The following is a 25,097-nucleotide window of genomic DNA, read 5'->3' as shown; positions in this document are numbered from 1 at the left end:
CTTTTTCCTTTAACGAGTCCGACGAGAAGGATATCCTGCTTTCACTGGAACAGGCCCAGATCTCTGCCTTTTTGCTTGAAGAAAATGGCAGGGAAAGGGGCCGCAGATCGGGCAGCCTTCTGAGAATCCGTAGGCAAGCAAGTAAACTCCCACTGCCATCTGTTCTTCTTGCTAACGTGCAATCATTGTAACATAAAATTGATGACCAACGATTAAGATTATCCTACCAACGGGACATTAACTGTAATCTTATGTTTCACCGAGACGTGGCTGAATGACGATATGGACAATATAGAGTTAGTGGGATTTTCCATGCACCATCTGGTAAAACAAGGGATGGGGGTATGTCTATTTGTCAATAACTGCTGGTGTGCGATGTCTAACATTAAAGAAGTCTTGAGGTATTGCTCGCCTGAGGTAGAGTACCATTTGATAATCTGTAGACCATGCTATCTAATGAGAGTTCTCATCTATATTATTCGTAGCTGTCTATTTACCACCATAGAACGAAGCTGGCACTAAGACCGCTCTCAACCAACTCTATAAGGCAATACGCAAAGAAGAAAATGCTCAACCAGAAGCGGCACTTATCAACATGTAACATGTACAACCAGAGGAGAGAGAAATCCTAGACCACCTTTATTCCACACACAGAGATGCATACAAAGCTCTCCCCTGCCCTCCATTTGGCAAATCTGACCATTTTCTATCCTCCTGATTCCTGTTTACAAGCAAAAACTAAAGCAGGAAGTACCAGTGACTCGCTCAACACGGAAGTGGTCAGACAACACGGATGCTACACTACAGGACTGTTTTGCTAGCACAGACTGGAATATGTTCCGGGATTCATCCAATGGCATTGAGGAGTACACCACCTCAGTCATCGGCTTCATCAATAAGTGCATTGACGACGTCGTCCCCACAGTGACTGTACGTACATATCCCAACCAGAAGTCATGGATTACAGGCAACATCCGCATTGAGCTAAAGGCCGCTTTCAAGGAGCGGGAGACTAATCCGGACACTTGATAAGAAATTCTGCTATGCCCTCAGACGAACCATCAAACAAGCAAAGCGTCAATACAGGATTACAATTGAATCCTACTACACCGGCTCTTGACGCTCGCCGGACATGGCAGGGCTTGAAAACTATTACTGACTACAAAGGGAAACCCGAGCCTACCAGACAAGCTAAATGCCTTTTATGCTCGCTTCGAGGCAAGCAACACTGAAGCATGCACGAGAGCACCAGCTCTTCTGGATGACTGTGTGATAACTATCTCAGTAGCAGATGTGAACAAAACCTTTTAAACAGGTCAACATTCACAAAGCCGCTGGGCCAGATGGATTACCAGGACGTGTACTCAAAGCGTGCGTGGACCAACTGTCAAGTGTCTTCATTGATATTTTCAACCTCTCCTTGACAGTCTGTTATACCTTTTATGTTTCAAGCAGACCACCATAATCCCTGTGCCCAAGGAAGCGAAGGTAACCTGCCTAAATGATCACCATCCCTTGGCACTCACGCCGGTAGCCATGAAGTGCTTTGAAAAGGCTGGTCATGGCTCACATCAACAGCATCCTCCCGGACACACTAGACCCACTCCAAATCGCATACCCCAACAGATCCACAGATGACGCAATCTCAATCGCACTCCACTGCCCTTTCTCACCTGGACAAAAGGAACACGTATGTGAGAATGCTGTTCATTGATTACAGCTCAGCGTTCAACACCATAGTGCCCACGAAGCTCATAACTAAGCTAACGATTCTGGGACTAAACGCCTCCCTCTGCAACTGGATCCTGGACTACCTGACGGGCTGCCCTCCAGATGGTAAGAGTAGGCAACAACACGTCTGCCATGGTGATTCTTAAAGGATCTGGGTCCTGCTAGCGAGACAACTTCCGGTGAAACTGGAATCATAAATATTATGGATTTTAAACATTTAGGTGCATATAAATGTCTTATATCGGCTGAAAGCTTAAATTCTTAAATCTAACTTCACTGTCCGATTTACAGTAGCTATTACAGCGAAAACATGCCATGCAATTGTTTGAGGACGGCGCCCCAGATCAAAATAATTTTCCTCCGGCACAGGTTTCATACATTCACATATAAAGATTAAATATTCACTTAGTTTTTGAAAATCTTCCTGTCATCCAAAGGATACCAGCAATAACATGTAATGTCGTTTTGTTAGATAAAATCCTTCTTTATATCCGAAAAAGTTTGTTGGCGCATCGATTTGAGGAATCAACTTGCAGAGAAAGGAATCCGAAAATCTACCCCTAAACTTTGTTTCAACAAGTCAAAATACGTTTCTATTTACTCCTCAGATACCCTAAAATGTAATCGAACTATACTATTTATTTCGGAAAGAAGTATGTTCAATAGGAAACTGATTTTAACATTTATTTTTAGCATTTCTTCATGGCGCACGTAAACACGGATTTCCAGTACTGTGTCCTACAAAAACGGTTATTTCTTATTAGTTTTTGAAGTTACAAGCCTGAAACCTTTAACATAGACTGCTGACACCCTGTGGAAGGATGCCATTCTTATGGCTAATTTACAATATGACCTTTCTCTTGCAATTCTAAGAGGATGGTCTCTCTCTCAAAAAAAAAATCCTGGTTGGTTTTTCTTTGGATTTTCTCATATCATATCTATTGTTATATTGTCCTACATTATTTTAACATTTCTACAAACTTCAAAGTTTTCTTTTCAATTGTACCAATTATATGCAAAACTTGGCTTCAGGGCCATGAGCTACAGGCAGTTTACTTTGGGCACGTCATTCAGGTGGAAATTGAGAAAAGGGTGCCTAGTCCTAAGAAGTTAACACTGGGGCCCCTCAGGGATGTGTACTTAGTCCCCTCCTGTACTCCCTGTTCACCCACAACTGAGTGGCCAAACACGACTCCAACACCCATCATTACGTTTTCTGACGACACCACAGTGGTAGGCCTGATCAACGACAACGATGAGACGACCTATGGGGAGGAGGTCTGAGAACTGGCAGTATGGTGCAACAACCTCTCCCTCTATGAGCAAGACAAAGGAGCTGATCGTGGATTACAAGAAAAGGCAGGCCGAACAGGCCCCCATTAACATTGACAGGGCTGTAGTGGAGCAGGTTGAGAGCTTCAAGTTCCTTGGTGTCCACATCACCAAAGAACTATCGTGGTCCAAACATACCAAGACAGTTGTGAAGAAGGCACGACAAACCCTTTTCCCCCTCAGGAGACCGAAAAGATTTGGCATGGGTCCCCAGATCCTCAAAAGGTTCTACAGCTGCACCAAAGAGAGCATCCTGACCGGTTGCATCACCCCCTCCCTTTTGTACACTGCTGCTACTTGCTGTTTATTATCTATGCATTGTCACGTCACCCCTACCTACATGTACAAATTACCTCAACTAACCTGTACCCCCGCACACTGGCTTGGTATCGATGCCCCCTGTATATAGCCTCATTATTCTTATTGTGTTACTTTTTGTTATTATTTTTTACTACTTAAGGGCTTGTAAGTAAGCATTTCCCAGTAAGGTCTACACTTGTATTCAGCGCATGTGACAAAGTTTGATTTGATAAAATGAAGAACAAGTAAAACAATTAAAAGCTTGTAAGCTGAAGTTTTTAAAGTTCCTCTTTGTGATGACATGAGGCTTAGCTTTTTGTATTCAAATCAAAATGTATTGGTCACATACACGTGGTTAGCAGATGTTTAATGCGAGTGTAGCAAAATGCTTGTGCTTCTAGTTCCGACAATGCAGTAATATCTAACAAGTAATCGAACAATTTCCCAAAAACTACCTAATACACACAAATCTAAAGGGGTGAATATGTACATATAAATATATGGATGAGCGATTTGCCCAGCGGCATAGGCAAGGTGCAATGGATGGTGTAAATGGTCTATACATAATGAGTAATGTAAGTTATGTAAACATTATTTAAAGTGCCATTGTTTAAAGTGACTAGTGATCCATTTTATTCAAGTGGCCAGTGATTTGGGACTCAATCTAGGCAGCAGCCTCTGAGTTAGTGATTGCTGTTCAGCAGTCTGATGGCTTTGAGATCGAGACTGAAAAACAGCTATCTGTCTCAGTTTTGATGCACCTGTACTGGCCTCGCCTTCTGGATGGTAGCAGGGTGAAAAGGCAGTGGCTCGGGTGGTTGTTGTCCTTGATGAACTTCTCGGCCTTCCTGTGACATCAGGTGCTCTAGGTGTCATGGAGGGCAGGTAGTTTTCCCCCGGTGATGCGTTGTGCAGACTGCACCACCCTCTGGAGAGCCTTGCGGTTGAGGGCGGTGCAGTTGCCGTACCAGGCTGTGATGCAGCCCGACAGGATTCTCTCGATTGTGCATCTGTGAAAGTTTGTCAAGGTTTTAGATGACAAGCCAAATGTCTTTAGCCTCCTGAGGTTGAAGAGGTGCTGTTGTGCCTTCTTCACCACACTGTCTGTGTGGGTGGACCATTTCACGCCGTCTGTGATGTGTATGCAGAGGAACTTAACTTTCCACCTTCTCCACTTCTGTCCCTCTGATGTGGATAGGGGGGTGCTCCCTCTGCCATTTCCTGAAGCCCACGATCATCTCCTTTGTTTTGTTGACATTGAGTGAGAGGTAGTTTTGCTGACACCACCCTCGCCTCCTCCCTGTAGGCTGTCTCGTCGTTGTTGGTAGTTGAGCCCACTACTGTTGTGTCGTCTGCAAACTTGATGGAGTTGGAGGCGTGCATAGCCACACAGTCATGGGGGAACGGGGACTACAGGAGGGGGCTGAGCATGCACCCTTGTGGACCCTAGCGTTGAGGGTCAGTGAAGTTGACATGTTTTTTCCTACCTTTACCACTTGGGGGTGGCCTGTCAGAATGCGGCCTGTCAAAGTCCATGACCCAATTGCACAGGGCAGGGTTGAGACCCAGGGCTTCCAGCTTGGAGGGTACTGTGGTGTTGACTGCTGAGCTGAAGTCAATGAGCAGCATTCTTACATGGGTATTCCTCTTGTCCAGATGGGATAGGGTAGTGTGAATGTGGTTGCAGGTCCACACCTGTTGGGGTGGTATGCAAATTGATGTGGGTCTAGGGTGGCCGGTAAGCTGGAGGTGATATGATCCTTGACTCGTCTCTCAAAGCACTTCATGGTGACGTTGAGTTCTATGGGGCGGTAGTCATTTAGTTCAGTTATCTTTGCCTTCCTGGGTGCAGGAATAATGGTGACCATCTTGTAGCATGTGAGGAAAGCTGACTGGGATAGGGAGCGATTGAATATGTCCGTAAACACACCAGCCAGCTGGTCTGCGCATCCTCTGAGGACGCGGCTAGGGATGCCGTCTGGGCCAGCAGCCTTGCGAGGGTTAACACATTTAAATGTCTTACTCACGTCAGCCACGGGAGAGGAGAGGGAAGGGGGGGTGGGGAGACCAGTCCTTGTTAGAAGGCAGTGACGGTGGCACTGTATTATCCTCAAAGCGGGGTGTTTAGTTTGTCTGGAAGCATGACGTTGCTGTCCGTGGCGTGGCTGGTTTTCTTTTTGTAGTCCGTGATTTCCTGTAGACTCTGCCACATACGCCTCGTGTCTGAGCCATTGAATTGCGACTCCACTTTGTCCCTATACCGACATTCCGCTCGTTTGATTGCTTTGCGGATGGAATAACTACACTGTTTATATTCAACCATATTCCCAGACCTCTTTCCACGCTTTCAGTTTTGCGCGAATGCCGCCATCCAGCCACAGTTTCTGGTTAGGGTAGGTTTTAATAGTCATGGTGGTTACAACCTCTCCAATGCACTTCCTTATAAACTCACAGAGTCGGCGTATAGATCGATGTTGTTCTCATGAGGCTGATCGGAACATATCCCAGTCCACGTGTTCAAAACAATCTTGAAACGTGGATTCTGATTGGTCAGAACAGCATTGAATGGTTCTAGTCACGGGAACAGCTTGTTTGAGTTTCTGCCTATAAGACGGTAGGAGCAAGATGGCGTCGTGGTCAGAATTGCAGAAGGGAGGGCGAGGGTGTGCCTTGTATGCGTCGCAGAAGTTAGAGTAGCAGTAATCGAGTGTTACCAGTGCGAGTACTGCAATCAATATGCTGATAGAATTTAGATAGCATGGTTCTCAAATTTGCTTTGTTAAAATCCCCAGCTACAATAAATGCTGCCTCAGGATATATGGTTTACATTAGAGTCCAGTGAAGTTCCTTGAGGGCCGTCGTGGTGTCTGCTTGAGGGGGTGTATACACAGCTGTGACGATAACTGACGAGAATTCTCTTGGGAGGTAATATGGCCTGCATGTACTTCCGGCGCCGACAGATGGCCGCCTTGCTTCGCGTTCCTAGGAAACTATGCAGTATTTAGTTTTTTTTAATGTGTTATTTCTTACATTGTTACCCCAGGAAATCTTAGGTTTTATTACATACAGTCGGGAGGAACTATTGGATATAAGAGCAACGTCAACTCACCAACATTACGACTTTCCCGAAGCGGATCCTCTGTTTGGTCCACCACCCAGGACAATGGATCGGATCCCAGCTGGCGACCCAAAACAACAGCGCAGCAGAATGGGCAGACGGAGCGGTCTTCCGTTCAGGCTCCGTAAACGGGCACGTTGTGCACCGCTCCCGAGCATACTACTCGCCGATGTCCAGTCTCTTGACAACAAGGTAGACGAAATCCGAGCAAAGGTTGCGAGCAAAGGTTCTAGAGAGACATCAGAGATTGTAACTTTCTTTGTTTCACGGAAACATGGCTCACTCGGGATACGTCATCAGAGTCGGTACAGCCACCGGGCTTCTTCACGCATCGCGCCAACAGAAACAAACATCTTTCTGGTAAGAAGAAGGGCGGGGGTGTATGCCTTATGATTAACGAGACGTGGTGTGATCATAACAACATACAGGAACTCAAGTCCTTTTGTTCACCTGACCTAGAACTCCTTACAATAAAATTCCGACCGCATTACCTACCAAGAGAATTATTCGATCATAATCAGTCGTGTGTATCCTCCCACCATGCAGACACATCAACGTCCCTGAAAGAACTTAATTGGACTCCATGTAAACCGAAAACCATATATTCTAAGGCTGCATGTATTGTAGCTGGGGATTTTAACATGGCTAAACTGAAAACAAGGCGCATATCAAATACGCAACCGAATACACAGTGTAGCTATTCCCTCCGCAAGGCAATCAAACAAGCTAAGCGTCAGTTTAGAGACAATGTAGAGTCGTAATTCAACGGCTCAGACACGAGAGGTATGTGGCAGGGAAAACCCGCCCTGTCAAGGACCACGATGTCTTGCTCCCAGACAAACTAAACAACTTCTTTGCTCGCTTTGAGGACAACACAGTTCCACTGACACGGCCCGCTACCAAAACCTGCGGGCTCTCCTTCACTGCAGCCAACGTGAGTAAAACATTTAAACGTGTTAACCCTCGCAAGGCTGCCGGCCCAGACGGCATCCCCAGCCGTGTCCTCAGAGTATGCGCAGACCAGCTGGCTGGTCTTATCCCAGTCTGCTGTTCCCACATGCTTCCAGAGGGCCACCATTGTTCCTGTTCCCAAGAAAGCGAAGGTAACTGAGCTAAATGTCTATCGCCCCGTAGCACTCAATTCCGTCATTATGAAGTGCTTTGAGAGACTAGTCAAGAACCATATCACCTCCACCCTACCTGACACCCTAGACCCACTCCAATTTGCTTACCGCCCCAAAAGGTCCACAGACGACGCAACTGCAATCACACTGCACACTGCCCTAACCCATCTGGACAAGAGTAATACCTATGTGAGAATGCTGTTCATCGACTACAGCTCAGCATTTAACACCATAGTACCCTGCAAACTCGTCAGGTTGCCCTGTGCAACTGGGTCCTGGACTTCCTGATGGGCCTCCCACAGGTGGTGTGGGTAGGTAACATCTCCACCCCGCTGATCCTCAACACTGGGGCCCCACAAGTGTGCGTTCTCAGCCCTCTCCTGTACTCCCTGTTCACCCATGACTGCGTGGCCATGCACGCCTCCAACTCAATCATCAAGTTTGCAGACGACACTACAGTGGTAGGCTTGATTACCAACAATGACGAGACTGCCTACAGGGAGGGGGTAAGGGTCCTCAGAGTGTGGTGTCAGGAAAATAACCTCACTCAATGTCAACAAAACTAAGGAGATGATTGTAGACTTCAGGAAACAGCAGAGGGAGCAGCCCTCTATCCCCTATCCACATCGACGGGACAGTAGTGGAGAAGGTAGAAGGTTTTAAGTTCCTCGGCGTACACATCACGTACAAACTGAAATGGTCCACCCACACAGACAGTGTGGTGAAGAAGGCACAGCAGCGCCTCTTCAACCTCAGCAGGCTGAAGAAATTAGGCTTGTCACCAAAAGCACTCAAACTTTCACAGATGCATAATCGAGAGCGTCCTGTCGTGCTGTATCACCGCCTGGTATGGCAACTGCTCCGCCCACAACCGTAAGGCTCTCCATAGGGTAGTGAGGTCTGCACAACGCATCACCGGGGACAACAACCTGCCCTCCATGACATCTACACCACCCAATGTCACAGGAAGGCCATAAAGATCAACAAGGACAACAACCACCCGAGCCACTGCCTGTTCACCCTGCTATCATCCAGAAGGCGAGGTCAGTACCGGTCAAAGCAGGGACCAAGAGACTGAAAAACAGCTTCCATCTCAAGGCCATCAGACTGTTAAACAGCCATCACTAACATTTGAGTGGCTGCTGCCAACATACTGACTCAACTCCAGCGACTTTAATAATGGAAAAATGATGTAATAAATGTATCACTAGCCACTTTAAACAATGCCACTTTATATAATGTTTACATATCCTGCATTACTCATCTCATATGTACAGTGCCTTGCGAAAGTATTCGGCCCCCTTGAACTTTGCGACCTTTTGCCACATTTCAGGCTTCAAACATAAAGATATAAAACTGTATTTTTTTGTGAAGAATCAACAACAAGTGGGACACAATCATGAAGTGGAACGACATTTATTGGATATTTCAAACTTTTTTAACAAATCAAAAACTGAAAAATTGGGCGTGCAAAATTATTCAGCCCCCTTAAGTTAATACTTTGTAGCGCCACCTTTTGCTGCGATTACAGCTGTAAGTCGCTTGGGGTATGTCTCTATTAGTTTTGCACATCGAGAGACTGACATTTCTTCCCATTCCTCCTTGCAAAACAGCTCGAGCTCAGTGAGGTTGGATGGAGAGCATTTGTGAACAGCAGTTTTCAGTTCTTTCCACAGATTCTCGATTGGATTCAGGTCTGGACTTTGACTTGGCCATTCTAACACCTGGATATGTTTATTTTTGAACCATTCCATTGTAGATTTTGCTTTATGTTTTGGATCATTGTCTTGTTGGAAGACAAATCTCTGTCCCATTCTCAGGTCTTTTGCAGACTCCATCAGGTTTTCTTCCAGAATGGTCCTGTATTTGGCTCCATCCATCTTCCCATCAATTTTAACCATCTTCCCTGTCCCTGCTGAAGAAAAGCAGGCCCAAACCATGATGCTGCCACCACCATGTTTGACAGTGGGGATGGTGTGTTCAGCTGTGTTGCTTTTACGCCAAACATAACGTTTTGCATTGTTGCCAAAAAGTTCAATTTTGGTTTCATCTGACCAGAGCACCTTCTTCCACATGTTTGGTGTGTCTCCCAGGTGGCTTGTGGCAAACTTTAAACAACACTTTTTATGGATATCTTTAAGAAATGGCTTTCTTCTTGCCACTCTTCCATAAAGGCCAGATTTGTGCAATATACGACTGATTGTTGTCCTATGGACAGAGTCTCCCACCTCAGCTGTAGATCTCTGCAGTTCATTCAGAGTGATCATGGGCCTCTTGGCTGCATCTCTGATCAGTCTTCTCCTTGTATGAGCTGAAAGTTTAGAGGGACGGCCAGGTCTTGGTAGATTTGCAGTGGTCTGATACTCCTTCCATTTCAATATTATCGCTTGCACAGTGCTCCTTGGGATGTTTAAAGCTTGGGAAATCTTTTTGTATCCAAATCCGGCTTTAAACTTCTTCACAACAGTATCTCGGACCTGCCTGGTGTGTTCCTTGTTCTTCATGATGCTCTCTGCGCTTTTAACAGACCTCTGAGACTATCACAGTGCAGGTGCATTTATACGGAGACTTGATTACACACAGGTGGATTGTATTTATCATCATTAGTCATTTAGGTCAACATTGGATCATTCAGAGATCCTCACTGAACTTCTGGAGAGAGTTTGCTGCACTGAAAGTAAAGGGGCTGAATAATTTTGCACGCCCAATTTTTCAGTTTTTGATTTGTTAAAAAAGTTTGAAATATCCAATAAATGTCGTTCCACTTCATGATTGTGTCCCACTTGTTGTTGATTCTTCACAAAAAAATACAGTTTTATATCTTTATGTTTGAAGCCTGAAATGTGGCGAAAGGTCGCAAAGTTCAAGGGGGCCGAATACTTTCGCAAGGCACTGTATATACTGTACTCTACACCATCTACTGCATCTTTCCTATGCCATTCGGCTATCGATCATTCATATATTTTTATGTACATATTCATTCCTTTACACGTGTGTGTGTGTGTGTGTGTGTGTGTGTGTGTGTGTATAAGGTAGTTTGTTGTGAAATTGTTAGGTAAGATTACTTGTTAGATATTACTGCATGGTCGGAACTAGAAGCACAAGCATTACGCTACACTTGCATTAACATCTGCTAACCATGTGTATGTGACAAATAACATTTAATTTGATTGGAAGGAATTCTAGGTTGGGTGAGCAGAAGGACTTGTTATGTTTTTGTTTTGTTTTTGTTATGTTATGTATGTTGTTATGATTACACCACGAGTCGTTAATCATGAAGCATACACCCCCGCCCTTCTTCCCAGAGAGGTGTTTATCTCTGTTGGCGTGATGCATGAAGAAGTCCGGTGGCTGAACCGATTCCGACAACCTATCCCGAGAGAGCCATGTTTCCGTAAAACAGAGAATGTTACAATCTCCCACTGCTCCCGTCTATGAAGCCTGACCAGGAGGCCACTCTGTCTGCCTCTTCTGCTGCAACAACGTTTTGGGTCAGCTTCTGGGATTAGATCCATTGTCCTGGGTGGTGGTCCAAACAAAGGATCCACTTCGTGAAAGTCGCATTCCTGGTCGTAATGTTGGTAAGTTGACGTCGACTATTGGATATATGTAATAAGACATAAGATTTCCTGGGGTAACAATGTAAGAATTTATACATAAAAAAAAAAAAAATGCATAGTTTTCTAAGGACTCCCGGCGAGGCGACCATCTCTGTCGGCGCCATTGTTGCTATTCTCATATCTCTAACACAAACAACTGGGCAATGGTCACTAATGTCTTGGGGGAAGACGGCAGTAGAAACATATAGACCTAGAAATTATGTTTAATAAGAATAGCCACTCCCCCACCTCTATCCTGTCAGTTCTGAACACATTCAGAAGTCCAGAATGTCTCCAGAGATCCAAGTTTTAGTCAATATCAGGATGTCCTGATTTGTCTGCATAGCCCAGATCTTGATGTAATCTAGTTTAGGAAGTTAGCTCATCAGACCCAAGTCCTTTACGATTTTTTTAAGTCACGTGGAGTCGCCATCTCAAACAAGCGATGTTCAATAGGCAGTTTCAGGCCTTGTCTGATGGTTGATATTAAAATTAAGGTTGGTATAACTATATAAAATTGCATAGAACTGCACCATTTGGTCTATCCCTATTAGTAAGGAGTGGAAATTGTAATTACTTTTCCAAGATTGGTACCATAGGGCTTGATGCCGCATCCAATGTCAATATGGAGAACTCTGAGTAACCAATGATGGAATGTTAGAAACTGACTTACAGTACACAGGCTTTGGTTGCACCCATGTAAGTCATACACCCTTGCGCTGGGCTTACGGTGTGTGACGTGCAGGGCAGCCCTGGCCAGTCAGTCGGAGAGTGGCGACACAGTGGCGAGGCAGTGACAACGACCAGGCTGAGTAGAAAAAGAAAAGGTCTTAGAGCGGGACCTTTCCAGGATAATTAGCTTACTCTGGATGTCCAGCTCAGACATATATTCCTCAATAAGCTGGCAGTTTCCACATTAGAAATTTAGCCGGTCAATATTATCCTGGAACTGTGGAAAATAGGTGCAACTCCTACATGGGATGAAATGGTCTCTGAGTTCGTAGCCATCAACCTGGAAATAGTCTGTTAAAACACTATGTGACCAAAAGTATGTGGACAGCTGCTCGTCGAACATCTCATTACAAAATCATGGGTATTAATATGGAGTTGGTCCCTCCTTTGCTGCTACAGTGGGGAAAACAAGTATTTAGTCAGTCCCAATTGTGCAAGTTCTCCCACTTAAAAAAATGAGAGTCCTGTAATTTTCATCATAGGTACACTTCAACTATGACAGAGACAATGAGAAAAAAAATCCAGAAAATCACATTGTAGGATTTTTAATGAATTTATTTGCAAATTATGGTGGAAAATAAGTATTTGGTCAATAACAAAAGTTTTTCTCAATACTTTGTTATATACCCTTTGTTGGCAATGACAGAGGTCAAACGTTTTCTGTAAGTCTTCACAAGGTTTTCACACACTGTTGCTGGTCCCTCCAAAGATTTTCTTTGGGGTTGAGATCTGGAGACTGGCTAGGCCACTCCAGGACCTTGAAATGCTTCTTACGAAGCCACTCCTTCGTTGCCCGGGCAGTGTTTTTGGGATCATTGTCATGCTAAAAGACCCAGCCACGTTTCATCTTCAATGCCCTTGCTGATGGAAGGAGGTTTTCACTCAAAATCTCACGATACATGGCCCCATTCTTTCCTTTACACGGATCAGTCGTCCTGGTCCCTTTGCAGAAAAACAGCCCCAAAGCATGATGTTTCCACCCCCATGCTTCACAGTAGGTATGGTGTTCTTTGTATGCAACTCAGCATTCTTTGTCCTCCAAACACGACAAGTTGAGTTTTTACCAAAAAGTTATATTTTGGTTTCATCTGACCATATGACATTCTCCCAATCTTCTTCTGGATCATCCAAATGCTCTCTAGCAAACTTCAGACGGGCCTGGACATGTACTGGCTTAAGCAGGGGGACACGTCTGGCACTGCAGGATTTGAGTCCCTGGCGGCGTAGTGTGTTACTGATGGTAGGCTTTGTTACTTTGGTCCCAGCTCTCTGCAGGTCATTCACTAGGTCCCCCGTGTGGTTCTGGGATTTTTGCTCACCGTTCTTGTGATCATTTTGACCCCACGGGGTGAGATCTTGCGTGGAGCCCCAGATCGAGGGAGATTATCAGAGGTCTTGTATGTCTTCCATTTCCTAATAATTGCTCCCACAGTTGATTTCTTCATACCAAGCTGCTTACCTATTGCAGATTCAGTCTTCCCAGCCTGGTTGCAGGTCTACAATTTTGTTTCTGGTGTCCTTTGACAGCTCGTTGGTCTTGGCCATAGTGGAGTTTGGAGTGTGACTGTTTGAGGTTGTGGACAGGTGTATTTTATACTGATAACAAGTTCAAACAGGTGCCATTAATACAGGTAACGAGTGGAGGAAAGAGGAGCCTCTGAAAGAAGAAGTTACAGGTCTGTGAGAGCCAGAAATCTTGCTTGTTTGTAGGTGACCAAATACTTATTTTCCACCATAATTTGCAAATAAATTCATTAAAAATCCTACAATGTGATTTTCTGGATTTTTTTTTCTTCTCATTTTGTCTGTCATAGTTGAAGTGTACCTATGATGAAAATTGCAGGCCTTTCATATTTTTAAGTGGGAGAACTTGCACAATAGGTGGCTGACTAAATACTTTTTTGCCCCACTGTATAACAGCCTCCACTCTTCTAGGAAGGTTTTCCACTAGATGTTGGAACATTGCTGCGGGGACTTGCTTCCATTCAGCCATGAGCGTTAGTGAGGTCGGGCACTGATGTTGGACAATTAGGCCTGGCTCTCAGTTGGCATTCCAAATTAATCCCAAAGGTGTTCGATGGGCTTGAGGTCAGGGCTCTGTGCAGACCAGTCAAGTTCTTCCGTACTGAACTCCACAAACCATTTCTGTATCGACCTCACATTAGGCACGGGGGCATTGTCATTCTGAAATAGGAAAGGGCCTTCCCCAAACTGTTGCCACAAAGTTGGAAGCACAGAATCATCTAGAATGTTATCGTATGCTGTAGCGTTAAGATTTCCCTTCACTGGAACTAAGGGGCCTTGACCAAACCATGAAAAACAGCCCCAAACTTTACAGTTGGCTGTATGCATTCGGGCAGGTAGCGTTCTCCTGGCATCCGCCAAACCCATATTTTTCCTCCCGACTTCCAGGTTTTGAAGCGTGATCATTCCAGAGAACGTGTTTCCACTGCGCCAGAGTCCAATGGTGGCGAGCTTTACACCATTCCAGCCGATGCTTGGCATTGCGCATGGTGTTTTTAGGCTTGTGTGCGGCTGCTTGGCCATGGAAACCCTTTTCATGAAGCTTCCGACAGTTATTTTGCTGACGTTGCTTTGAGGCATTTTGGAACTTGGTAGTGAGTGTTGTAACCAAGGACAGAGGAATTTTATACTCTACGCACTTCAGCACTTGGCGGTCCCTGTCCTGTGAGCTTGTGTGGCCTACCACTTCACGGCTGTTTCCACTTAACAGCACTTCCAGTTGACCGGGGCAGCTCTAGCAGGCAGAAATATGACGAACTGACTTGGTGGCATCCTATGAAGGTGTTCCATTGAAAGTTGTTGAGCTCTTCAGTAAGGCCATTCTATTGCCAATGTTTGTCTATGGAAATTGCATGGTTGTGTGCTCGATTTTATAAACCTGTCAGCAACTGGTGTGTCTGAAATACCCAAATCCACTAATTTGAAGTGGTGTCTACATACTTTTGTGTGTATATACTGTAGGTTGGCGAGGAATCCATTAAAAGTCAATCCACACAGTGTGATGGTCAGTTAGATTTGAATCAGAGTTTATAGGATCACCACAGTTATAGGCAGCATACCAGCATACCAGAACCCAACCACAGACTAGCCAGCACTAGGACCCACAATAAACACAATCAAGGCACAAAACTCGCCATCGTAACAACAGCAAGGAGAGAGCGGTGACTCAATGTGATTAAATGCTGTTTAAATGCTTTGGCCCATCAAAACAGCAATGTAACGGAGACTGTGTTTCCAGTATGATAGCCAGGAGAGAAGCACCTCGGAGGGGCTGTAGTTACCATTGGAAGCCGGGAGGGAGGCAAGCGCTACACGGTGGCCGCGGGAGAGTCAAAAAAAAGTTCAAGTTTTGCAGTAGTCCTGAAGCATCCAAGGCACAATGTCAAGTGGAAGGATAAAAGCAGCAGTAGGCAGGTGTCTGCTCAGATAATGCCCCAGTGCAGAGTAGGGTGCCCAGGTAGGCCTCAAATGTTTCAGCAGACCTGCTTTTGTCTCCTTACTATTGCACTATTGTCCAATGTGTTCACAGCCAGATGAAAAGCTTTTCAGCTACAAACACTGATCAGAAAAAAATACATGCTTGCCAACCATCTTGAAAAGTGCATGTTTTAATTGTAAGTCAAGGGCAGAGGTGATCTCCTCACAAACAATCTCTTATATAGTAGTGGCCAGCTCTTTCTGTTGCCTGGTGACAGTCGCCATGTTCCCACAGTTGAATTGTGGATGGAGAAATTGTAGCTGCTGGAGTGTAATGTGTACATATGCCTTAATTTCTCAAGAAGATGGACTCTAACCTTTCATTTGACACCAAATTTGACATTTGGTGCTCATGAGTCCTTTTTACATGGAAATGACCAGCAGCTTACACAGTATAGCCATTTCTGTATCCATTGTATTGTTGACACAACCACATTACTGTGGACAGTGTTTTTTATTTTAACATTTGTACAATAACTATGCTTTTTATATCCACAGAGAAGGTGAAAAATGTGGTTGTATCGACAATGATAAACAATACAATAAATATGGCAGAAATGGTGTGTAAGTTGCTGGTCATTTCCATGTAAAAGGACCCATGAGCACCAATGTGAAAATGGGGAGGAGCGGGGGGTTAAAGTGTACAGTATATATGCCTTAATTTTTCAAGAATATAGACTCTTAGTTTTCATTTTACACCAAATTTAGCATGCTCCTATTAACTTCACATATTGGGGGTCATGTGTCCTTTTACATGGACCATCAGTTTACACAGTATAGCCATTGTATTGTTAAACATTGTGAGGTACAGCCTTATTATTGTGGACACACAGTGTGTGTGTGTATTTTTAACAATAACTAGGCTATTTATATCCACAAAAGGTGAAAACGTGTTTCCTTCTTGGAGAAGGTGAAAAACCTGTCGGTCTACCACTTTGAGATGATTTAAAAATCTAGACCACTGACAGCCTGCAACTACAGTGCTTCTGCTTCATCCATGTGACTGTGACATCAGTCAGAATGTTTTGGAAACTCCTCACTGGTCTTACCTGTTTTTCCTGCCTCGCCCAAGGCCAGCCCATTTAGGTTTTAACCAGCATGCTATGACATTTCGGAAGCATTGTCAGTCTTACTTACAAAGTTGACCACAATCTCCAGGACCTACGTTTCCCAGCTCCATGGCCGCTGCCGCATGGCCTGAGGAGGATTTTGTGTGCTCTGTCTGTCTGTAGACGCTACGTGACCCCGCCACGCTGCCCTGTGGTCACACCTATTGCCTGTCCTGCATCCAGAGGCACTGGGACCAGAATGAGGCCAAGGGTCAGTTTAGCTGCCCCCTGTGTAGGCAGGTCTTCATCCCACGACCCTCTCTGGCCAAGAGCACAGTGCTAGTGGAGGCCATGGAGAAGCTCGTCTGCCCCACCATCCATGTCTATCTATCTGGAGATGTGTGCAGACACAGGCCTTCGCCAAGGGGGGGGGGGGGATGTTCCCCCAAATGCCCGTCATCAGCCCCAGGCTTTGCCCTCCACACCAGCGGCCCCTAGATCTCTACTGACCTGATGATAAGGAGTGTTTGTGTGACCAGTGTTGTCGTGATGGACACAAGGGCCACCGTGTGGTTAAGCCATAAGGGGAGTGGAAGGAGAGCTGGGTAAAGAACTGACTGTTGTTTTGTCTGTTGCCACAATTATTTTATTTGAATATAGCAGCTTTATTTGAATTTATTAAAATACTGGGTGCCTGAGAGAATCCTGTGTTTCTGTATACTGTGTCCCTTTGTACAGAGGGAGCTAGTTCCAATGCAGGCCGAGACACCGAGGAGGATCCAAGAGATGGAGATGGAGAAGGAGCTCAAGGAGTTCCCACTAACTGCCCCAGCTCCACAAAGTAAGGAAACCCCTCATAAATGTAAAATATCTTGTGGTTACATAATTTGTTTTCAGTGTGTTGTGGAAATTCTTACACAGGGACACCCGAAGTCAATCTTAAATTAATCATTGTTTATTGTCAAAGGGGTTCCAACAAACTCAATGCACCAAGTACACATGTCGATGAGGAGCTCTAACGGGGCAGTCCTGTTTAGTTCCCTTATATGCTGGTTACAGACATGTTACATAGGCATAGTTCATAGGAGACGGTGCCAGACACATGCCGGAACCAACCCTATCGTAACTTATAGAACAGATTCTGCGTGTTCTGCCAAATAGTCTAAAGGAGGAGGTCATGACAGCCCTCCATATCTTTACCAGGCATAGACAGGAACAAAGGATTGTTTATGACACCAAAGACAAGATGCACAAAGTAACATTTCCATCACAAGAGCCTAGTAGTTAGTCACTGTTTCATAACACTCTGCCCCCTCTTTCACTTCCTCATTGTCTCTCCACCTCTATCCATCCCTCCATTTTTGCTTTGCTTCTCTCCGTGTCTGTGTCCTCTCTCTTCTCAGAGCTCAGTCCAGGCCCTACAGAAGGAGGGTGTGGAGCTCTTCTCTGAGCTGGTGAAGTGTGGAGCTGATGGGAACCCAGGTTGGGGAGTTCTTTGTGCCCATCAGGCCTCCATGGGCAGCCGGATCGAGGGCCACATCCACAAGCTGGAGCAGGAGCTGGTCCAGCTCCGCAGGAAAGACCAGGAATTCAGCCAACTGGCCAGCATGCAGGACCACATCTGCTTCTTAAAGGTACAAGGAAAAAAGATAATGGGATTGAGATGACCATCCTCACCATTAGGCGATGTTGTCTTCATCTATCATCCTCTACAGAATATCTTCACCCTGGAGCTCCTCACACATAATGGGGGCAGAGAGGGGTTAGTGCTGGATGAGGAGGCCCTTGTGTCTGAGATTCAAACTGTGATGGGAGAGCTAAGAGATGGACTACAGGATCTGTGTAAATCCAGCATGGCCAAGATCTTCAGAACTGGTGAGTCCATGGGCATTTTCAATGTCCTAAAATGTATACAGGGAGATTAGGACCTGTTTTACTATTTTCCCTTCTGATGTTGCTGGTTCTGTTGAGAATGCTCAATGGTTAAGCAGTATATATGGTTATTAATATTACTGAGACTATTTTCTTGCTTGTAGTGAATGATGCCAGTCTTAGTCCGTCTCAATTCTCCAATGGTCAAGCTGCAGGGAACGGAGCATCTACTGACAACAATCAGGTGGCTTCACAAAATGCAGGTAAGCATCTACAAGACATGTTAAATGAAAAAACTAAGTTGCAGCTGCCATTTTCGGAATGTTAATCTTTTTTTCTCATTAATCTCTGTAGCATCCGAAGTGCAATCAAACCCTCAACTGAACACAGGTAAATGTTTAATTCAGTATTTGTATGAGATGATCAAGTACATCAACCTTTAACAGACTAAAGATCCTTCCCCTATTGCATTTTAGTATGTGAAATAACATCAAACCCTTCACCTCTACCTAGCTGATTAAACTCAACTCCACGATTTACGATTGATTTGCGCTGTGACTAGCTGTAAAAACAGCTTTCTTATTTTCTCACCTCTATTGCTTTTCTTTAGTGAATGAGGTGACATCAACACACTTTCTACCTCAACCTCCATTACCTACAACTGGACCTCAAGGTAAATATATGAACAACGGTCTTAGGTTTCTTCAGTGTAGTTCCAAAGTTGGCATTATAATTGTTTATTTTCTCTCACAACTTTTAGTGAACCAGGTGTTCACTGTTGGTTTGGCAAACCCAGAGCTGAAAACCAGAAAAGAAATGCTCATGTGAGTAAGTAGCCCTTTCACTGCTTCTCACCCTTTTAAAGAGTTATAGAAATGTAGTCATAGACTACAGACAATCTTCAGACAATTGGACGCTTGATCAAACAAGTGAGTGTGGACTACAAAGGATGACAATAGCATCACCAATCTTTCCTGTCTTTCTCCATGTAGTTCGCTTTAATCTGACATTTGACCCCAACACTGATTACCGCCACCTGAACTGGCTGATAAGGACCGTAAAGCCACTCTGAAGGCAGAACCAGCCGGAGCACCCCGACCGTTTCATCTACTAGAGACTGATACTGTGCAGGGAGCCCCTGGCTGGAAGCCCCTATTACTGGGAGACAGAGTGGACGGGCCAGAAGGTGGGTTATTACTGCCATAGAATTACTAGAAGGGACAAAGCTTCTCAGGCTACGACCACATTTGACTGGAACACTCATGGGTACACACCAGAGGAGGCTGCTACTGAGGGAAGGACGGCTCCTAATAATGGCTGGAATGGAGTTGATAGAATGGTATCAAACGTGTATTTGATATCATTCCATTGGCTCCATTCCAGCCATTATTAGGAGCCGTCCTTCCCCCAGCAGCCTTCACTGGTACACACTTAATATAATTATATTTCTATGGTTTGCTCCCTCATCATTAAGATCGCGTCAACGTATGTTATGTACTTGAGAGATGCCCTTGATTTGAATCTGTCATGAATTGACTAGTATTCACTATTTTGGCTTTGAGTATTTTACTTAGTTTTTATTATTTGTCACTCAGATCACTATTGGCGTGGCCTACAGAGACCTGGACAGAAAGGAGGCTGACGACAGCAGCAGGCTGGGCTACAACGAGCACTCTTGGAGCCTGAACTGGTCTGGGACGGCCTTCTCAATGTGGCATGCTGGGAAGGAGACCCAGCAAGGCACAACCAAGGCTCGCAGGCTGGGGGTGTACCTGGACCAACATGAAGGAGTACTGGCCTTCTACAGGATCTCCAACAACCAGGCCCATCTCATCCATTCCCTCCAGACAGACTTTACTGGCCCCCTCTATCCCGGATTCCGCTTCTAGTCAGGGATTGGGGCATTTGTGACTCTGTCAACTGGACTAGTTTATAAAACTGATAGGAAAGTTCCAGTATTAGGTGCTGATTTGCTGATCGCTTGTTCCAGCCATATCTTAGCTGCTGTCCTATTGTCATGTGCCCTTTTGGCTTGTAAGAATGATATTTAAATGCATGATTGATTAAAATAAATAAAAAATTGCATAAACAAAGTTGCTTGAAGTGAATTTCGAATTATTTTCAAAATACCAGTAGAAACTTATCTTCTGTTTGAAATTAGATCAGGGCCATTTTCATTTGAACACAAATGAGTTTCCTGAATAAGACGATATGTTATATAAATCCAGGGGCGCAACATTTGTTTTAGAGGTGGGGGGGGGGGGGGGGGGGGCATATACAGTACCAGTCAAAAGTTTGGACACTCGAAGAGGTCTGTATATATAGTTCACTTGAATCAAACACCCTGACAATCTACTCCCCATGCCTTCTGCGCTCCCCTCCCAACATGCTATGCTGGGAATGAGTTCACTGTTTTTCACCTCTCGCCCGTTGCATCAGGAAAAGGTCCCCTGCCGACTACCTGACACTCTCTTCATCATCCATTAACATACACAATGAGCAGGTGGAAGCTGCCTGACACCTGACAACACAGGTAAAGTGTCATTGCAGTTCAATGGGAACTCCGTGGTCCGGGTGACAGACAATACCTGTCCCACATATGCAGGACACAAAGCCTGCCACTGCCCATCCCACAGAGGACAGACAGTGGGAGGTGGCATTTACTCAGGGTTTATAGGCAGAGCTCCTCTCCTGGTGACAGTCTATCCATCCCATCCGACTGTGTGAACATCGACTGCCATCTCCAAGCTGCAAAATGAGAGGTGGGCGTCTCTATGGTTTCCTATATGACAGGGAAGCATAACTGCAGATGTAGGCTCCAGAGTGGTTGAATGAGGACAGATGAGTTAAGCTTTTGGTCTAGAGTAGCCAAGGGGGTGCACAACTCCTGTCCTACGATGGTGTGTGACGCTGCAGGTGTGTGTACAGTGTATGGAAGAGTGCATACTGTGGTGTAACTATGTGCTTTTACTCTGCTCTCTCCTACAGCTATCGTACTGCTGTGCTTGTTGGGGGCCGCTCTGGCCAATGAATACAGCTGGAATAGCCCTGGAGAGACAACAAAGGACCCCAAAACAGAGAACTGTAAGGGATAGAGAGAGTAGGAAGGAAGACACTAAACACACTGAGGATGGCAAACAGCGAGGAGTGTTGAGAACCACTGTCTGATCCTTTGTCCTGTGTGTCTGTCTGTGTGTCTGTGTCCACACAGTGTGTCTGGCGGACCAGGCCTCCTGCGGCTGCTGCCTGATGCAGAAGCAGATGTGGAGGATGGAGCAGTTTTTCAACATGAGTCTGAACGAGCTGCAGAAGGGCCTGGAGAAGGCAAAGGCTGTGATCAACAATGTCCGCGGTGAGACCATCTGACCTCAACCACTATCTCCATTACCACATCAACACCGGCCAATGTGTTACATTTTGACTGGAAACCAAATGGCTTGCTGTTATTTTGTCCCATTGTATATTCATTTCTCTATCCTTCTCTCTCTCTTTCCATCTGCAGCTAGCCGCAGTGCCTTCTCCGTGGCCCTGACCAACACACGCCGTTGCGAGGGCCCTTTCCGTGAAGCTAAGACCGTTGTCTACCAGTACATCTTCGTCAACCTAGGTGAGGGCTACAACAACCGCACCGGCATCTTCACTGTGCCCCGCTCCGGTGTCTACAGCCTGGCCCTGACCGTGTACAGCGACTCGGGCGCCCCTGGCGCCAACCTGGCCGCGTGCGCCAACCTGATGGTGAACGGGCGCCAGGTGGCAGGCTGCAGTGAGCAGAACCAGCAGGACCAAGAGGACAGCACCACCACGGTGATGGCCATCCAGCTGCAGGCCGGGGACAAGTTGTCCGTCACACTGCCCATCGGATGCTTCCTGTGCGACGAACAGAGCCACTACAACACCTTTTCTGGCTTCCTACTCTACGCCACCGACTAAGTCTAAGCTGAGGCTGCTGAGGTTACCACACCCACCACCTTCGCCCTGTCTTTAACTCCTTTGCCCAGTCCTGCTTCTGGAAGGGAACTTGGAGCTGGTCTTGAGGCTCTGTGATGAGTGTTTGATCAGAGGCCAGCTCCTCCAGTGAATGTCAATCAGAACCCCATTCATCTTTCTAGGACCAGAACTAGCCCCCCCCCCCCCTCCCCCAACAACTATTGGCAACAACTTCTTACCCAATCAAGTTAACTGGTGATGTATACAGTGACGGGAAAAAAGCTGTTTGCGTGTGTTAGATTTTTTGGGGAAAATAAACCATGATTATACAACAAGTACTTGGTCTGTGTTCTTTTATCTCTCTCTGTGTTGTTGTACTACTGTATTCATACTAATACTAACATTACGTAATGATCCTAAGGGTCCACAAACAGAGATAAACGTTTAATGTACTGGGATGAGTGAGGTAGAAGTACAGCCTCTGCGCAATGAAGATGAATGCCAAATGAGCATTTGAGATTTTTTTTTGTAACAGTATTTTTTTATTTGAATTTCACAATTTTCACCCATATTAAGAGATACAACAGAGACAAAGCAACAAAAAAACAGCACTCACTTACACATACCTAAGTGTGTGTGTATATATATATATATATACATACATACACACCCATACATACACACACACCCATACATACGTATACCATTTTCCTCTTCCCGCTCGGTGCTTCTCTCACACCATCACCATCATTGCGTCTCTCAATACATACATTTTAAACAAATTTACAAACAGAAATTAAACAAAAAAGCTCAGTTTAAACCAAGAAGTTAGGTTCCACACATGGAACGTACAGTGTAGTTCTGAAATACATAGATCCCCACCATTGTAAGAGAATCCTTGCAGCATAATAGCTGATACCTCAGGTTCTAGATAATTTAGATAAGGTTCCCATACTTTGTAGAACTGGTCTGTTTTAGAATGCAATGTACATGTCAGATATTCCAGAGGCACCCATTCAAATAGTATCGTATGCCAATCTTTAATAGAAGGAACCTCATCACTAATCCACTGTAAAAGGATGTTTTTCCTCGCTGCAAATGTAAGGATGTTGTAAAGCCTCCTTTTACCCACAGAAGTAACATGCCTACTAGGGAGAACCAACAGTAAAGAAACTGAGTCCAATTCTAGATCAACCCCTAGGATCTTTTCAATTTCTTGCAGAACACCAGACCAGTATCTTTGTATTTTGGTACATGACCATAAACAATGTGTTAGGGTGCCTGTATCAGTTTTGCATTTAAGACACTGAGGAGAAGAGGAAGTGGGGCTAAAAGCATGTCTGCGATTTGGGGATCATTTTAGATTTTTTTGAAAATGACAAACTCAACTCACCTCAACTCACCTTTGTATCTCTAAGAATTAACATCAAGACCAAATGTTCACACAAAATAATACATTGTCCTCTTGAGTGAAATGGATTCATTTGACACCACTATGTAATCTTATAATATTTTTCAAATGTTTGTTATTATCTGACCTCCGTACCATACAGCTATGCTCAACACGTTGTCAGGGATGTACAGGCTAGGGGTATACAGAGCAGTAAAGTTTAGCCATAAGCATTAATACTGTGGTCAGGTGCCACAAAGAGGGACTTAGGAAAATTACAAATGGCTCAGAACAGCTGGCCCTTAAGTGTACACGGAGAGGTAATATTAATAATATGCATGTCAATATCTCCTGGCTCAAAGTAGAGGAGAGATTGACTTCAATCACTACTTGTATTTGTGAGTTGTATTGACATGTTGAATGCACGGAGCTGTCTGTTTAAACTACGAGCACACAGCTCAGACACCCATGCATACCCCACAAGACATGCCACCAGAGGTCCCTTCACAGTCCCCAAGTCCAGAACAGACTATGGGAGGCACACGGTACTACGGTACATAGAGCCATGACTACATGGAACTCTATTCTACATCAGGTAACTGATGCAAGCAGTAGAATCAGATCTAAAAAAAACAGATAGAAATACACCTTATGGGATTGTGGGGACTTTGAAGACACACACACACACACACATGCTAACTTACTAACAGTGGTGTAAAGTACTTAAAGTAAAAATACTTTAAACTACTACTTAAGTCGTTTTTGTGGTGTCTGTACTTTACTTTACTATCTATATATTTTTTACAACTTTTACTTTTACTTCACTACATTCCTAACTAAAATAATGCACTTTTTACTCCATACATTTTCCCTGAAACCCAAAAGTACTCGTTACATTTTGAATGTTTAGCAGGACAGGAAAATGGTCCAATTCACGTACTTATCAAGAGAACATCCCTGGTTATCCCTACTGCCTCTGATCTGGAGGACTCACTTAAAGCAAATGCTAGGTTTGTAAATGATGTTGTAGTCTGGCTATCCGTAAAAAAAAATATTTAAAAAAGTGCTGTCTGGTGTGCTTTATATAAGTAATTTGAAATGATTTATACTTGTACTTTTACTTTTGATACTTAAGTATATTTAAAACGAAATACTTTTAGACTTTAAATCAAGTAGCATTTTACTGGGTGACTTTCACATTTTCTATTAAGGTCTCTTTACTTTTACTCAAGTATGACAATTGGGTACTTTTTCCACCACTACTTACTATACACACGTCCACATGCATTTTGTGTTGTATAAATGTGGTAGTAGAGTAGTGGCCTGAGGGCACACACTTAATGTGTTGTGAAATGTATTGTAAGGTTTTTAAAGTTATACAAACCGGTTATAACTGCTTTAATTTTGCTGGACCCTAGAAAG

At 44.7% G+C, this 25,097-nt stretch overlaps 1 protein-coding gene and 1 pseudogene across 1 annotated transcript; both read left to right on the top strand.

The window, feature by feature from the left end:
- The first annotated feature begins 1,700 nt into the window (after positions 1 to 1,700).
- Positions 1,701 to 20,876, top strand: LOC139382235 (tripartite motif-containing protein 16-like protein; annotated as a pseudogene).
- A 205-nt stretch (positions 20,877 to 21,081) lies between these two features.
- On the top strand, positions 21,082 to 22,480 carry LOC139383182 (cerebellin 20). Its single transcript, XM_071127598.1, has 4 exons — positions 21,082 to 21,120; positions 21,347 to 21,442; positions 21,570 to 21,710; positions 21,861 to 22,480. Exons 1-4 carry the CDS (start codon positions 21,114 to 21,116, stop codon positions 22,286 to 22,288), a joined length of 672 nt encoding a protein of 223 aa, XP_070983699.1. The 5' UTR covers positions 21,082 to 21,113; the 3' UTR covers positions 22,289 to 22,480.
- Positions 22,481 to 25,097: the final 2,617 nt, after the last annotated feature.

Source organism: Oncorhynchus clarkii, chromosome 24 (genome assembly GCF_045791955.1).
Source record: "Oncorhynchus clarkii lewisi isolate Uvic-CL-2024 chromosome 24, UVic_Ocla_1.0, whole genome shotgun sequence".
NCBI lineage: Eukaryota > Metazoa > Chordata > Actinopteri > Salmoniformes > Salmonidae > Oncorhynchus > Oncorhynchus clarkii.
The sequence above is the reverse complement of the archived record's forward strand: the minus strand, read 5'-3'. Positions and strand labels throughout refer to the sequence as shown.